General features: G+C 41.9%; 2 protein-coding genes across 2 annotated transcripts in view; one reads left to right on the top strand and one right to left on the bottom strand.

Moving 5' to 3' along the window:
• Window positions 1-9,132, top strand: part of LOC135332960 (probable serine/threonine-protein kinase mkcB) — a 21,011-nt gene extending 11,879 nt beyond the window's left edge. The window contains exon 8 of the mRNA XM_064527896.1: window positions 9,037-9,132. Coding sequence (XP_064383966.1) covers window positions 9,037-9,044 — 8 coding nt within the window. The 3' untranslated portion in view covers window positions 9,045-9,132. The remainder of the gene's footprint in view (window positions 1-9,036) is intronic.
• Window positions 4,127-16,222, bottom strand: LOC135332961 (uncharacterized). The gene is made up of 14 exons (XM_064527897.1): window positions 16,065-16,222; window positions 15,426-15,922; window positions 14,998-15,105; window positions 13,430-13,546; window positions 12,528-12,667; window positions 12,378-12,434; window positions 12,034-12,190; window positions 10,938-11,186; window positions 10,582-10,854; window positions 10,002-10,163; window positions 9,609-9,857; window positions 5,125-9,378; window positions 4,814-5,077; window positions 4,127-4,754 (listed from the first exon to the last, which is right to left on the bottom strand). Exons 1-12 carry the CDS (start codon window positions 16,066-16,068, stop codon window positions 9,238-9,240), a joined length of 2,154 nt encoding a protein of 717 aa, XP_064383967.1. The 5' UTR covers window positions 16,069-16,222; the 3' UTR covers window positions 4,127-4,754; window positions 4,814-5,077; window positions 5,125-9,237.

Below are 16,222 nucleotides of genomic sequence, written 5' to 3'. Positions count from 1 at the left end.
AAAATGTGCCCGTGTGAAAATGTAGGCTCTGAGCCGGGGTGGGATAACGTAGTGTACCGAAGCTCCTCCGAGCATGGCGTGTAGGTCACGCAGCTCAGTACTCTTACCCCAGGGGGGGAGCGAAGGAGGCCAGTGTAATCGGCCTGCCCCCTTTTCCACCCAAGTTAGTAAAGAAAATACAACTACGTGGATATGGCAGAGCTTCTCCGGGACAATATGGAGCTTGGAGGTGGGTCTAGGAGGTGGAGCTCGGCCATTACCTACTGAGTTGGATCGCGTGCTCCAAAAGCACCCTCATGAGGAACAGGCAGCCAAAGTTGACTGGCCAACGGGTAGCAAGACAGGTTAGGGTCAAGGGTTCTCCAGGGAGTACTACGACCGGGATAGAACGAAGATACGGGGAGCCTGTTTTAACTGGAAGTGTGATTTTCCGGTAGGGGCCCTCAGCCGGGTAGAGACTTCACCACTTAGAGACGATTCGTTACGAACCATTAGTGTACGAATGGTTACGTGTTGTTGTTTTGTTGTTGCCAGGCACAGGGTTATGTGGCACCAATTATGACGTGTGGTGCTGATAATGGGTTGATGTGATCCTTGATTTGGGACAGGGAAGTTTGCGAGAGTGCCTATCGGAATGTCACAGTCCTGCTGGGAATGGTATGGGAGGAGTCGCTGTACATTGCTCGCGCTCAAAAATTTCACGGCCTTAGCTGACAGCCTGATACATTACCTTGATGACTATTGGTGAAGGAACACGCTTGTAGGAGTGGTCTGACGTTGGTGGTCTTTGTTTCTGGCAGACTGGAATGGCACTCGGATTATGTTCTCTAGATCCAAGCTACGCCCGGACATCATTCTCACTTCGGATGCATCAGGCTCCTGGGGGTGCGACATCGTGGTTTCAATATACATGGCTCCACATTACGGTAGAGGAGCTCTTGCCGATCGTGATGGCTGTCGCGGTGGTGGCGATTTTAAACTCGTGTTTGGGGGCCTGTTTGGGGGCCCATTATAACATTTTTCGAACACATTCCTGGATACAGCTTGTCACGGGATAACCTTCCTCTATTTTTCCAAGTGTGTCCGTTGGTGGCCCGTGTTCCTTCACCAATCTCGGAGGAACTGGTGCAAGCTGGTTCGGCCCGACTGGACGGCCCAAACTTGGAGGGCTAAAAAAGTTAACAAGGTACCTTAAATTTTGTGTTCAATGCTTGTGTCAACCCTGTCCGAAAGGGGGATGACCTGTCCTTCTTGGAGGGAGAGGGCATAAGACCTATCAGCGATCCGGTTCCTGCAGATAGCGTCGGGCCCGTTTGCCAAGACGTCATGGCCGAGGCTCGGATCAAGCGGAATCAGGCTGAGACAGGAGCAAGCCGATCACTCGAAGAGTCAGTTTGGGAGATGATATGGGCAGCGTGCTGTCTTTGTTCTTCGGTTTTTACGGTGCGGGGTGCCTGGGGACGGCGAGTGTCCACTTAAGTTTGTCTTTTGACCACCCTTCTGACCGCACATCAAATCATTGACCGTTCAGAAAGGGAGTCTTAGACAGGACTTAGTGACGGAAAGGTTTAGTCTCGCCCCTGTTTCGTGGAGAGGGTTAAGTCAGCCCTACGTTTGGCTGGTCGATCAGGCCAAGTACTGCAGCCACAGTTTCAGGATCGGCGGCAAAGGGTATGGAGGACTGTGTGATAAAGACTTATGTCCTCGTGAGCAACTCGCTGGATACTCGTCGTCGACAATACCTTGTAGCTGTGTTATTATGAGTTGGCGGGGCTTAGGTCATGTTTGGATTGGGGTGGGCGACCGCTGTGTGGTGGGTGAAGGTCCCCTTCACTAATGGCCCAACCCTTTCATAATCGGGGGTGGCTCAGCACTTCCGCGAGGAGTGGACCACTTTATGTCCTGGATCCAGTGTAGTTTGTATGGGGTACGTGGCCTTCTTTACATCTAAAAGATTATGTAACAAGAGATAATTTTTGGTTATGAAGTGCTGCTTTAAAAATTATTTATGACGTCAATATAAGTTCTTTCGACTGAATTTGGGGCAGTGCTCACAAAAGTTGCCTTTGCTCTGGACAACTGTTGTGCAAACCACTGTATCAGAGTATTACTTACTTCTTTGATCAGGTCCTCCAAGTGGAGGCGTGATGCACCTGGGGGAATCCCCAACTCCTCGAAATGTTCCTCCTCTATCAAGACAAATGACTCTCCTTGAAACTTAGCCTCTGGACAGACAAAGAATTCACAGGTCATTCTAATGCTAGAAATAACTGTTTAATATACATATTCTTTTTTTGCAAATAGTGGAATAGCTCTGTACCGTACCCTCGCGAAAATACGCCCACCCTTTTCTGCAAGAAGTCTAGGCTTATTAGGGGACTGGGCGTTTAATCGCGAACGGCGAGTTTTCATTCGAATATTTTTCATTCGAATATACGCCCATCCGCGGCGAGGTTTACACTTTGCTCTATGACAATTCTTTAGTATTTACATAGTATGAACATTTCATTGACAACAACAACGTTATAAACGTAGAGAATAAACATGAAGAAGTGGACTCTGACTCTATTCGATATTCGTTGCTTGTGTCATGTAGCAGCTTGTGTCATGTAGCAGAAAATTCCCAAAGGATGGTAGGTCATACTCCTACAGAGGTACTTTGTTTCAGAAAACCAAGGCAAGGTAACCGGCCTGTGTGATAACTTTCTTGGACTTTGTGTTTTCTTTTCTCTGCATAATTTTCCCTGCATATACATCTTCAAGGGCAAACAGATCCATACAGAGAAAGTTATATGTCTGATCTTGGTCCAGCAAGGAGTATAGTCTTACTAGCTACTACCTAAAACTTCCTTTCTTCATTAAAATTAATAGTGAACATGTGGCATTCAGCTACTGCGCATGCTCAACTCTTCAGCTTATAATCGAGTGAAAATACCCTCGTGCAAGAACTTCGAAGCAAAAGAGGAGATGGGCGAGGGTACGGTAGTAGTATGTAGTATAAATTCTCTCACTAGTTTTAAAGTAGCCCCACCTTACAGCTTATTGACCTCTCATTTCAAACGGTATTTTTATTCGTGTTTTATTTTTGTTATGGGGAGCACCCTTGAGAGGCCTAGCAGCCTATTGTGCTACCCTTTCCCTTGCTAGATACGATCTCACTTCTGATCTTGGCACAGTCCTCTGAGTCCACCCCTTTGGCTGTTAACCAGTTGATCAGCTCATCAGGACTGAAAGTGAGAGAGTACATATCCATTGATAGCAGCTAAACTGTACTAGGATCAAAATGACACGTGGTATTGAGCGCGCATGCGCATTACATCAAGGAATAAGGGGCGTGTCTGCAAGTTCGCTACTAAAATTAGCAGCTCTTTCTGACTAACAAAAAGCTAGCGCTTTAGTGCAAGGCTAACTCATAAGTTGAATAGAAAGTTTGTGCGAACAGATGATGCTTCTGAAGAGACTGCAACAGCCTTCAATGTGAGTCAACTAGCCATAACTCGAGAAAGAAGTTTTAGTTTGCTAATCCACAAATCGTAATCCGAGAGAACGTGGCTAGAAGCCTATAGAAGCTGTTAGTTTTCGTCGCATTGTAACCGTTGAGCAGTTTCAGCTGGAACAGACACAGTCAGCTTTACCCGCGGCTTTATCGTATATCCCTCGTGCGGCTACGCCTCGAGACATAACATGTTGCAACCACGTGGACACTTAAGTAATGCGCATGTGCGAGTGGGTGTTGTTACAAATCATTAGCACTGATTTTCGACCCAACCCTACTATTAGCCTAATAGTAGGGTTGGGTCGAAAACAGCAAAACGCCCCCCTCTAGATCCAGATTGACTTTGAACCTTAAAATAATATTTGGAATCTTATTTTAGTTATGGTATTGAACAATTTCTCTACTGTAGGGGTGTCGTCTTTGAACCTATACCCTCAAAAATATAATCTGTTAGTTTAATTGAGCAATCTGAGAAATTTAGTAACTCTAAAACTAGAGCACTGAAGTGCTAACTGTCGGCTGTTGACAGGAATAAATGGTGTGTGCACACGAGATCAACTTTCACGAAATCAACTCCCACGAGATCAATTCTTACCAGATCAACTTTGCATGAGGTCAACTCTTAGTAGATCAACTCTCATAGAATCAACTTTTCATATGATCAACTTCATGGGATCAACTCGATTACAATTTGAAAGTGAAATTAGAATTACAAAAGTGAATAAAAAAAAATTAGATTAGAGTCCAGTAAGATGCTTGATGGCTGATAAATATACATTAAGAGTCATGCCTCCTGTGTTAAATCGGTCAAACAGTGTCTGAATCCTCTTTTCCTTCTCTTTCATTCGGCGTCTCTGTGGCCGAGCAGTAGCTCCAAACATGTAGCTCTGAATCTTTGCTTTGGTCACTGCCTCCTCTCTCTGCATGTGTTCAATCCATTTGAAGATGTTTGGGTGAGGGTTGCCTATAACTTTTTCATTCCAGAATGCCATCCCTCAACATGGTTATTGGTTCTAGGCTGATGTTGATTAAAGTAGTTCCAGTGAATTGGTGGAAAGTTTCCATTGATCCAGGTGGTAGTGAAATAATCCACTAGCTCGTCAACTCTTGGGATGTTCGGAGTATCCTGTTGGATGGAAAGCCAGGCTGTTCTAACAAATGTCAGTGGACAAAATGCCACAGATGCCATCAATTGTACGAATTCCTTCAACTCCCCATTGGGGCGACGGTATTCTGTGGCTAGCCCCAGGGCTTGAACCTGTATAGAGCATAGAAAATAGAGTTAGAATAGAGTTATTATTGCTATATAAGATATACCTTTCTCCAAATCGCTTGCATGAAGTGATAATAACAGCCACGATGATATGAGTTCGGAAAGCTCATTGTAGAAGCCTGAACCATGGCCAGCTCAAAATCACTCACAACTACTTCAACATCAAAACTGATACCGGGAACTTTAACTAGAGCAGCATCTTTGAGTGGCATGAACACTCTGTTATATGTCTGTCTCTGTTTGTTAGGCAAAAGGCAATATACCATTGGAAATGTATGGCCATAGAGCAGAATATGGATTGTAAACACCTGCAGAAAAGAGATTAATGAAAATATTCATGTACATAATTATGTACCTGGTAGAACAGTGAAGGGCATGTTGAGAATGTGCCATCAATGTAAAAGGCCTCTGCATCAGACAGGAGTCTGAGGTTCTCTTCAGTGGCAAAGATCATGATCTTGTCATCATCTCCATCGTCAACCAGGAGGAAGTCTTCCCCACTTCGAGTGTTTGAGAATCTGGTAGAGAGGCTGACATCTCTTCTGAGGGTCAGAAGGATGGGAGTGTCTTCGTGTCTAGCTCGGTACAGAGAGGACCTGATAGACTCAAGGCTAGGCAGTTGTGCCAGCACATCAGCAGAGTTCTGTTCTTGGCTAATTACGTCCAGTTGATCATCGTATATCACATTTATGGAGGTACTTTCATCTCTGGCCCTCTTCCTCATTCCCGCAATGGCAACTTGAGTGGTGATCTCAGCTGGATTGGGTGGGTGATCATGTTCATTCCTTACAACCACACTCAAACCCTCTGAAGTGGCTCTTGCTGGGCAACCAGCCTTGTGGTTTTTGCACCTCCAGAATTGAAAATCGGTTCCATCTCTTATTTTTGTATAAATATACCCCTCAAATTGAAGGTTCTTTCGTCCTCGGTTTGTCTTGACGAGTTGAGCCATCATGTTGCAAATGAGTGCATGCTAGTTCTAGTGGCCCTTTTATCACCTGTCAAAACCTGTCAAAACCTGTCAACCTTTGGCACAAAATATTTAGCACATGTACTATAGTAATTAGCTATAAAAGAAAGGTCAACAACACCTATAAAAATAGTTAATTTCTGAATTTTAAAATTGGAGTTGATCTCAGTTGATTTCAGGAGTTGAGTTGACTCTATGAAAAGTGGACTCTATGAGAGTTGATCTACTGAGAGTTGACCTCATGCAAAGTTGATCTGGTAAGAATTGATCTCGTGGGAGTTGATCTCATGAAAGTTGATCTCGTGTGAGGCAATCGAATAAATAAACCAAAGGAGTGTTAAGTTATACAAACTACAATTCTACTTTTAATAGAGACCGGTAAAGGATCATTTCAGCTGCAAATGATTATGTCAATCTACCTCTAATAAAAGTCGCTTATAGTGACAACAAAGCTTTAACATCGAAATTAGCCTAGATCCCTCTCACCAGAGGGCATTGTTTGCGCGTGGGTGGATTCAATAGTAAATTTGTTAGTAAAACTCTTTGTAATTTATCAATTAACCTTTTGTACTATGATCACCCACGTGGTTGATTAAACTATTTAGTGTCAAGAGAGAGAAATCGCCATCACAACTCTAGGCTCACCGACTAGAAAAACATTTGCAATGTGAAAAATTGCTAGGATTGGCCAGGGGAACCACAAAAAAGCGTGGGAACAAGAAATCAGACGAGAGCATAACTCCAATCCGTTACAACGTCAATCACATGTATACTGGTAGTTTTCCCATGTTTTCCCAGCCAATATGCCACGCAATTTTTACTGGTGGAGTGATGACCAATCCCTATATATATTTATTATACATCCATTTTAGAATGTGGGGCACATAATCATGATGATTTGTGATGAATTGATGTTCCTAATACATGCAGTGTTGAGCACAGGTACACACAGTCCATCCATGCGTAGTAACATGCACGGACCGTACTGGTGACTGCATGGAATGATGTGGTGGATGGAAGCTGATAGGTGGATCTGGAACACAGTCTATTAATACTATGTATTGTACATGTTCATGACGTTGTAACGGATTGGAGTTATGCTCTCGTCTGATTTCTTGTTCCCACGCTTTTTTGTGGTTCCCCTGGCCAATCCTAGCAATTTTTCACATTGCAAATGTTTTTCTAGTCGGATTCCCTTACTTTTTCAGTACAGTTTACGTATCATGACATGCATAAGTGGAACGTCAAGAGGCAGTACAAGAAGAGAAGACAGGACTAATCAGATATCTTCTCGAATATCTCTGGACTAATAATTATAGTATAATGAGTAATAATTTATTACTTGATAATTATGTTGAATTTGCGAATCAGTATTAAATGACAGCCATTTTAAGAGCATGATATCTAGCCAGTGCATATAGCATGCCTGTCAGAGAAAGGGAGCTAGAGCTGAAGCAGAACAGTGTGAAGAAAAGGAACACCTCAGGCTCTCGCACAGTTTATTAGCCACGCCTATCTATTATTATTGGCCACAACGCAATTGCTGAGTCATTAAAGATGGCGGAATTGTCTAGGTAAGAGAAATAGAGACTGAGAGGTCATCTGCCTCGTGGAAGCAATCGCAAATCTGAAGAAGCGCTTTGTAATCCAGGTTGTAGTCGTTTGGAAACCCTGTGCAGAATGTCCTGGAGATGGCTGTACTTGGAGTAAATGCTGGGCAAGAAACTTACTTACTTACTTACTTACTCACTTACTTACTTACTTAGTCAGTCAGACAAAGAGCGGTGAAACGTCGAAATAGTGCAATTTTTAAAATAAAAATATTCATTCATTAAAATGTTTATGGATTATGAAATGAGAGATACAAAGAGAGAAAAGGCTAAATAAACTATCTGTTCAGCCAGTTTCTTGATGTGGCCTTTCCCTGCAGAGATAGAACAGTTTGAACATGAGTCAAAATAATTGAAATATTGCTAAACACAGGCAAACCCACTGCCAATCCTATGTAAAACCTACTGGTTTTACTAATACGAGGAGCACTGATCTTACTGAGATGGCATCAAACAAGTGTCTGGAAGCAAGTAGATTTGCCAGAGCCGGTCGGTACTGACAGAAAACGCCTACCACTCTACCACAGTACAAAAGAAGACAAAATCTGACTTTTCAACACTGGAGAGAGCTTAAGCAAGAGCAAAACAGAAGTAGAAGCCATCACAACAAAACTAGTCACTAGTCTAGGTCGTAAATGTTGTAAGTAGCTGTGTTATTCTGCTGTGATTTGTGCAATGACATCATTGTAAAATATACAATATACTGACTAATTTACTAAGATATCTCGATCCCCAAGAATCTTGGGGCAACTGACGCATGCGCAGACAGTGTATACCAGGCCGTCTTTCTCAATTGAGAGCGGCCTGGAATCGAGGCTACATCGAAATCTGCCTGTTTGTGTAGAGGCTATCCGTGCTGTAAACGCAGTACTATGGCATCCAGGTAAGCAGGCTCAGATGTCACAAACCGAACAGACTACTAGATCTAGACTATACGTCTATCCTCGAAAACAAACCGTTTAGTTTGGAGCAATCTGCAAAAATTTAGTACCTTGAAACCAGAGGAGGTCGGACATCACTTGAACTTTCACTAATTATGACCTTTTAATGACATTCCAGGCCAAATTGCTTTTCGTTTTTGCTGACTCAGCAGTAGAACATGACTGGATCTAGCTAGTATGGCTATTATGTGCTGATAGGGTTAGGTCCAGTAACTATAATAGACACCAAACACAACTAGCTGTCAACAGATTTAGCGACAGAAACCGTGCAGAAGTATTGTCTCGTGAATTAGTCGCCCTCTATAACATAGACTCGTGATTAGGCCGCCCAACTTTTAGAGGGCGGCTAAAATAGAGACTAGCAGAGAAGTACATTAGCCGCTACTGCTGAGTCAGCAAAAACGAAAAGCAATTTGGCCTGGAATGTCATTAAAAGGTCATAATTAGTGAAAGTTCAAGTGATGTCCGACCTCCTCTGCCTTGAAACTATCCTGTTAGATAACATGTCGGTAATCATTTAAATTTAAGCCCCCCCCTTGATTTCGAAGCAAGAGTTTTGCACAAAGGGGGTAGGGTATTTTCGAGTCAGTAAGATACATGTATATCGCACACACACACACAACCATGCAAGCTTGTATGCTGACCAACCGCAAAATCAACAGTATGCATCCCAGCATTGAGCCAATGTCTGCAAGTATTTGCCTGATTGAGTTGTGAATGCCTTACAATTGACTTTGCAAAGAGGCCTACATGAAGAGTTATGGGCATTCGTTAGTTCGCCACTATACTGTGAGAAGCTCCGTTATATATTTATAACTGGACTTACAATTTTTATAGAAGAAAAGTACACTTTTATACTATTTGTATTTTCTAAATATATAAAGTACACTTTTTTACTATTTGTATTTTCTATATTATTATAATGAAAAAAATTCGATTTTTCGATGTCATTTTAAACTCTTCTCCACTCGTAGCACCACCTTTTCGAACTCTGTGAACACCAACAGAAGATGATCAGTGTGGTCAGGTCCTAGAGCCTTGAGCATCTCATACAAATAGTCTCCACCAAACGCCAACCACTTGAACACCTGCATGCATCCCATAACAAAAGCACGAACTGCATGAGCTCGAAATATTTCAATAAATATGATAACTGTGGGGTGGGCCTGTGGCACTGGCCTGCCATGGAAGAGTCATAATATTATAATCAGGTGCTAATCAAACAGCATCAAACAACATCAACGCGATCAACGTAAACGGACTAAAGGGGTCAGTCTATATAATTATAGACTAGATATGTATACCATTAGTCCATTACCTCCTTTTTCCTTTTTTCTATTACATCTGGCTGATGTTCATCGCTCTGACAGAGGTTCACTTCATTCTGTGCATGTTCCTGATAATGCTTCAAAAGCTTATCACATGAACTCTTCACCGCGGCCACCAAGACATCGCTGTTGGGTAGCATATTCAGAAGTTTGTCAACGTTCGAACTTCCGTTGATTGGGATGTTTGCCACCAGTGACATTACGACTTTCATGATACGCTCAAAGTGGGATTTGATTCTCTGCATGTATTTATGTATGCATTAGGCTTCGCTTTGTGGACATACACCTTATGGTTGGTACCGTTACCATTGCCATTACTACTTAGATCCTGATAGTAAATTTACGAAATATTATTATAATAAGGGCTCTACAAATAGAAATACCTTTCTGTCCAGGACACGTACAAATTTGTCATATTGTTGGAGATTGTCTGCAATGAAGGAGAATGCAATCTGCACAGTCTTGCTGACGGAGTCAGAAAATGAGATACCGGCAACTGACATACGGTAGCTGTACTTGCAGTAAAACGACATCCAGTGAACCAACTGTATATAATAATAGGGATAAGAATCAAGTGTGCAGGCACTGAGAGTAGAAATAAGAAGAAATAAATACTAAAAACTAGATGCTCAATAGAGCATTCACCCTTGCATTGACATAACAAACACGATAACTTCTGACTTTTTACCATAATAACCTTAACATTTATATGGGGAAATTGTGAATCTATAAACAGAAAACAGTGTTTTTTGTTGCCTTCGAAGATTGCCTACAAGTTTCATTATTATTTTAACAGTCCATGAAAGTGTGCGTTCTCTCAAACAGCTCATTTTTGTGTCCACGCACGCACACACACACACACACACACACACACACACACATGTGCACCAATCACTACCCCTGCACACGCATATGCAGGGTAATAAGTTGATCCAGTACCAAATGTTTGGTATAGATATGTACCTCTTTTGTCTTCTCCTGCTTAGTGTCAGAGTCTTTCTCAGAAGTAATCGCCTTGTAGGCAGTAGCCTCTCTCTGCACATGACTACATAGAGACTTACATGACTTCTCCATTGTTTTTTTCAAACTATCGGACTCAGGTAGATCAGTTATGACAATGGGAGACATTGATTTCTCCAGACAGCAGTTGTCCACCTCATCTCTAGGGAGACTAGAGATTAGATCCTCGATTTTCTTCAGGAGACCAAGAATTGATTGAAAATGGTCAAAAATTTTCTGCAAGATTAATAAAATCTATAAAATCGATGTATCTATATAAAAATGGTATCATCATAACCGGATTGATATGGGCTTTTTACCTGTTTCCCCAATTTGTGAATGTATCCCTCAAACTGTCCGATTCCAAGCTCAAGGTATGCCTCAGCAATTTTTACTGTCTGCTTCAGCAATTCAAACAAAAGGCCCTCAGGTTGACATTGAGTGGGAGTGACATCTTCAGACGTCTCTTTTGAGCATTCATCGCAAGTGCAGATGGAGGGATGTGTCATGGTAAAGTAAGGGGCAGCTGTTTGCAGAAGCTGAATTGCTTCTTCTAGCCTTTTCTTTGCCTGAGAAAACAGCATGTTGTCGTACAATGTACATACATGTAGGTCAGCAATTGGGGTGTAGGGACTATACACAATCAGGTATGTGTGAGTCTGAGGTGCTATGGAAGGGTAAAACTTGTGTGTACTATATAACTAGGGAACAGTTGCATAATTACAGCATTGTCTGTATTATTGCACGGGGAAATAATGTACCAGCCTGAGAGTGGTGTATAGCTAGACTGGCGGCGACAGCCCCTCACATGCGTAGCGCGAGGGACTGGCAAACTGCCTATCAGTCACTCGTCTCAGCTGCAACTAGCCTCGAATCCAGGTGTGGTCTCGAGGCTAAACTGCAACGAGCATTGCAGCCTATCAGATTGCTCAACGTCATATTAGCCCTGTAATTGTAACCGCACTTACACTTCAGAGGATTCAGTACATTCCATAGTAGCTAGCAAAATTTAACCACATTATCTATAATGATATTCATGTTTGGTAGTGTCATATGATCTATACACTTCCGCTGAGACGAGTGACTAATAGGCAGTTGGCCAGTCGCTCTGTCGCCGCCAGTCTAGTGTATAGCATTGTCCGTATTCTTGTACGGGGAAATAACTATAGTAAATGTACCAGCCTCAGGGTACGTGGTGTATATCATTGTCTGTATTATTGTACGGGGAAATAACTATAGTAAATGTACCAGCCTCAGGGTACGTGGTGTATAGCATTGTCTGTATTATTGTACGGGGAAATAACTATAGTAAATGTACCAGCCTCAGGGTATGTGGTGTATAGCATTGTCTGTATTATTGTACGGGGAAATAACTGTACCAGCTTGAGGGTGGTGTATAGCCTATAATATACTTACCGTGCCTGTTTTGGGATTATCCTTTTTGATGTCCACTTTGCCTTTGCTAGCTCCCTCCAGACTCTTGCTTACAAAGGTGATCACTAGTTGACACATGTAGTCATGGGCACTCGTGATTAGCCTCTCACACACTGGAAATCTGTTCTCTCTCCAAGATCTGTTACGAGTTTATGTAATGTTGGGACTGATTACCTCCACTTAGTAAATGGAAAGGGATATATGCTTTGACTAAAATTGCATGATTATTTTTGTTTTGGACTGATATAAGGGCAGAGAAGAATATTAGCATAATAGGCAGGATCTGAACATAAAGGTGCGTATAGAGGTTAAGTATAGTAACTTACTGGGCTCCTGATGTAATTATTTTCCCCCAGCGTTTGTCCTTTTTTTCAAACTCAGTTCTGTTCGTATAAGAAGTATGAGATAAAGTTTCATGCACACAACCTAAAGATTAATCTGTCTGAAGCTAGCTATTCACCAACGCTAGCACTTACTTTGTTTTATGAAGCAATTTCTGTTCATCACCCTCACAATAGTGCTGGCGTGGTAACTCGATCATTTCACCCCTCAGCGTAATGAACTCCACCATTGATTCAATCACACCTTCCAACTCCTTGTAGAGTGGACGAGACTCCTGTGTGTATAATGCACATTCATGGATAGTAGAGCTGTAACTGAATACTGACATGCAGTGTGTCAGACATAATACAGTTAGTGCAGCTGATCAAGCACAACATATTCATGTTGTCGATTAATCCACAGTAAAAAAGGTTCCCACCCTTATCACAGGAAACACACACATACATATAGTTTGTACCTGAATGCCAGCATAGATTAAAGAGTTAGAGGGATAGGAAACGGAGTGGTGCACGTGATGATTTTACATTGAATCTGCAGTGGAGCCTCGAAAATTATCCGCGTTACGAGGCTATTAAGCACATTTTTGCCGGGTAACTCCCAAAGCTGTGTTTCCTCGAGGCATCATCTCTTTCAGCAATTTATAACACGCCTAGTCCATGAGCCTCGTGTAGTACTTGCTAATGACTGACCACACCCAGTAAAAAGAGACTTTCCAATAAAGTTATATGTTCCCAAGGCTGTTTTAGAGCTATTGGAACATATAATGTGTAAGCGTGCTGGTTATGACTACTACAATAGGTATAGACCTTGAAATATAAATGAGTTGCACGGACTAAGCACAGTTACTTGTAGTTTATTATGCACTGAGTGTAGAAATAGATATTGTTGTGATGGCCTCAATTAAACCGCAGCGTAGCGCGGATGTTACTCGAGATACCAACCGTTTCCTATCCCTCTAACTCTTCAATCTATGATGCCAGTAAGTATAATCTCGATAATTTCATGATAATTATGCATGTTAAGTTATATCATGTACCCTCAAGTCGGTCACTCCGCCTTGATACCAGTCACCAGCTGTGCCCAAGACCTCTACGACTTTTATCAGGTCTTTCAACATCATTACACCATCACTAGTAGTCTTGTCTGCTAGTTTCTGCATCAAATAACTTTATTAATAATTAATTGAAGAGAAATTTATCGCGCTATACTAAGAACTATTATAATTATTTATACAGGTTATTTTCATACGGTGGAAATGTTTGTACGTACTTAACCGTCGAACCGCCCATATGTTTTGATAGCTACATTTAGGCTAAACAAGGGGTGGGCAGATATTTGATTATGTGGCTACTTGCCCAATTATGCTAGCATAATTTTGAGTGTGGTGGAGCATTGAGCATTATGCCAGCCTAATAGGCAAAAATATTAGGCAATTTTTACCAAATTTTGGTAGATTTTATAGAAGCACTATAGGCTCAATTTAGTCTCGCAAGTCCAGTCCCTTCACTCACTCAGGTGAGGTGAGTGAAGGGGCTGGACTTGCGAGACAAGGACTAAGCCTCAATAGCATGAGTAATGCTAATACTGAGTATATACGTATAGAAGGTATCATAGTAGATTTCTAGTACAGTTAACTCTTTCTCTAAGATTTCTTTCACTATGCAATATAGTCCTTATAATATTAGTAGAAGGTCTGTGATGTTGCAGTATAATTCTCGTTGATGAGACTAATTGGTAAGAATTAAAGACTAATAGGTACAATGCATGAGACTTGGAGACTAGACTAATAGGCAGCATTTTGAGCATAATTGGGATCCCCCATGCTGTCTACATCTGAGTCTGAGGGGTCCTGGTTTACTTGGTCTTCCTCAGATGTCAGGGATGTCATCTGAAACTTTATTATCCTCTGTTTCATCCAGAGCATTATTCAATCCACAGACTAAAAAGAAATGCACTGTGATCGCTTGATGCCCAGGCTCTTGACACCCAGTCAAGATTCCCAGCTTTAGTGGTGGGTACGGGTCTGTCCTGCTTGATCCACTCCTCCCATTCTTGTCTCATGTAGGTCTTGTTTATACATTTGTCCATGGGCTGGATGATCGATGTACAGCCTCCAGGAATGATGAGAAAGAAGACACTCTGCCACAACTGTCAAGAGGAAAAGGGCTGGAAGTGCCATGTGTTCTGGTGTTCAGAGGGAAACAGTGTCATCTTGAACGCTGATGTCAGTTCTAGAATAGATCCAACAAACTTGTACAACTATATAGATCTAGCTAAAGTCATTGTTTCTGAGCTAGCACTCTAGACATATCTCTAGCTCTCTAGCTAGCTAGCTAGCCAAATAAAAATCATGCATCCTGGGCGCTTCTACGATTGCAAATAGGCCTCTACAGAACTTTCAGGAAAAGTAGGGGGTGGGCGGTTATTTGATGTGGGCGGTTTGACGGTTAAGTACGGTATATATTTTGTATTGTAGAGCATCATACAAAAATTCTACCGCAATACGTTCAACGTAACTATCCTGAGCTGTACGAATTTAATACACGAATATTTAATTGGGCATATGAAAATATGCACCAACGAAAATTACCCGCTGTACGGTACCTCTAGTTTTTCATCAATTTCCATCCTCTTTTCATTAGCAAGTGAAATGAATTCTTTTCCATCCTTTAGTTTGTGGCCTCTTGCATTAAAATCAGCCCACTCTCGTCCCTATAAGCAAAAAAATATGCCGAGAGTAAACGACCTCTGCCCATTATAGTTTAACTATAATCGTATGATGTGCTATTAGTGACTGGAGTTTGTATAGCAATTAATCCCGTATCACATCCGGTTCAGTAATTGCATACTGTAATGACAAAGATTGTTTTTGAATAACAGCCGCGGCTGAAAATGTTAATAAGAGAACCTAAACGATTCAATAGTCTAGTATGGTCTTCATTAAAGCAAACAACAAAACGACAGCTTCTCTCTATAAAGAGCCAAGTGGCTGCTCTCTAAAGTTTTACTGTAAAGCTCTATTTGAAACTCACTTTATCATCCATCTCATCATAATCCAAGCACACACTCTCCGTTTCTCCAGTCTTCTTCTTTAACTCTTTGCAATCACTCACACCCTTCAATCGTAACACCAGTCGTGATATTTTCTGCTTAGCCTCAACATGTGGATCCACAAGGGCAACCATAGGGGGAGGGGGTGGTCCAGGGGGTGGGGGAGGAGGTGGGGCTCCCTGTGTAGTTGTATCGGACTCAATACCACACTCATTAAAGTCACACTCATCGTAGTCACACTCATCATCAGGAGATGTATCCGTGTGTTCGGATGCACTCTCAAAACCATCCACTGCCATTCTAGGACCGCTACCCATTGGGTGAATGGGTGGAGGCCCACCTGCTGCACTGTGGTCATCATATGAGAGTTCCAGGTCAAATGGGGGCTCCTTTGGCGATGGCATTGGAAGGAGAGCAAAGTCAACACCTTCAGTCACTGTGGAGACGACGTTATCCCACATCGACAGTAAGAAGTTTGCTACATTATACAGGACAAAAATATGCATCAGTTTAGTGTCATATCACACAATAAAGTAGCAATGTGTGTCTTATCATAATTATAGCTAACATAGGTTAGGCTAGGTTGACTATCTATTCAATGCTATAGCTATTAATCTTACCCATTTTGGCTATAGCTAGGTAGATCTATATAGCTACAGCTATAATGTCTAGATCTGTTATAATTATACTAGTCTGCAACACCAAAAGTTAACAGTGAATACTTGTAGGTGTAGGCATTCCCCAAGTGGTTTCCTAGGGGCTATTTTGTACCACAAAG

The sequence above is a fragment of the Halichondria panicea genome, chromosome 3 (assembly GCF_963675165.1).
Source record: "Halichondria panicea chromosome 3, odHalPani1.1, whole genome shotgun sequence".
NCBI lineage: Eukaryota > Metazoa > Porifera > Demospongiae > Suberitida > Halichondriidae > Halichondria > Halichondria panicea.
This window is presented reverse-complemented; position numbering and strand designations above follow the sequence as displayed.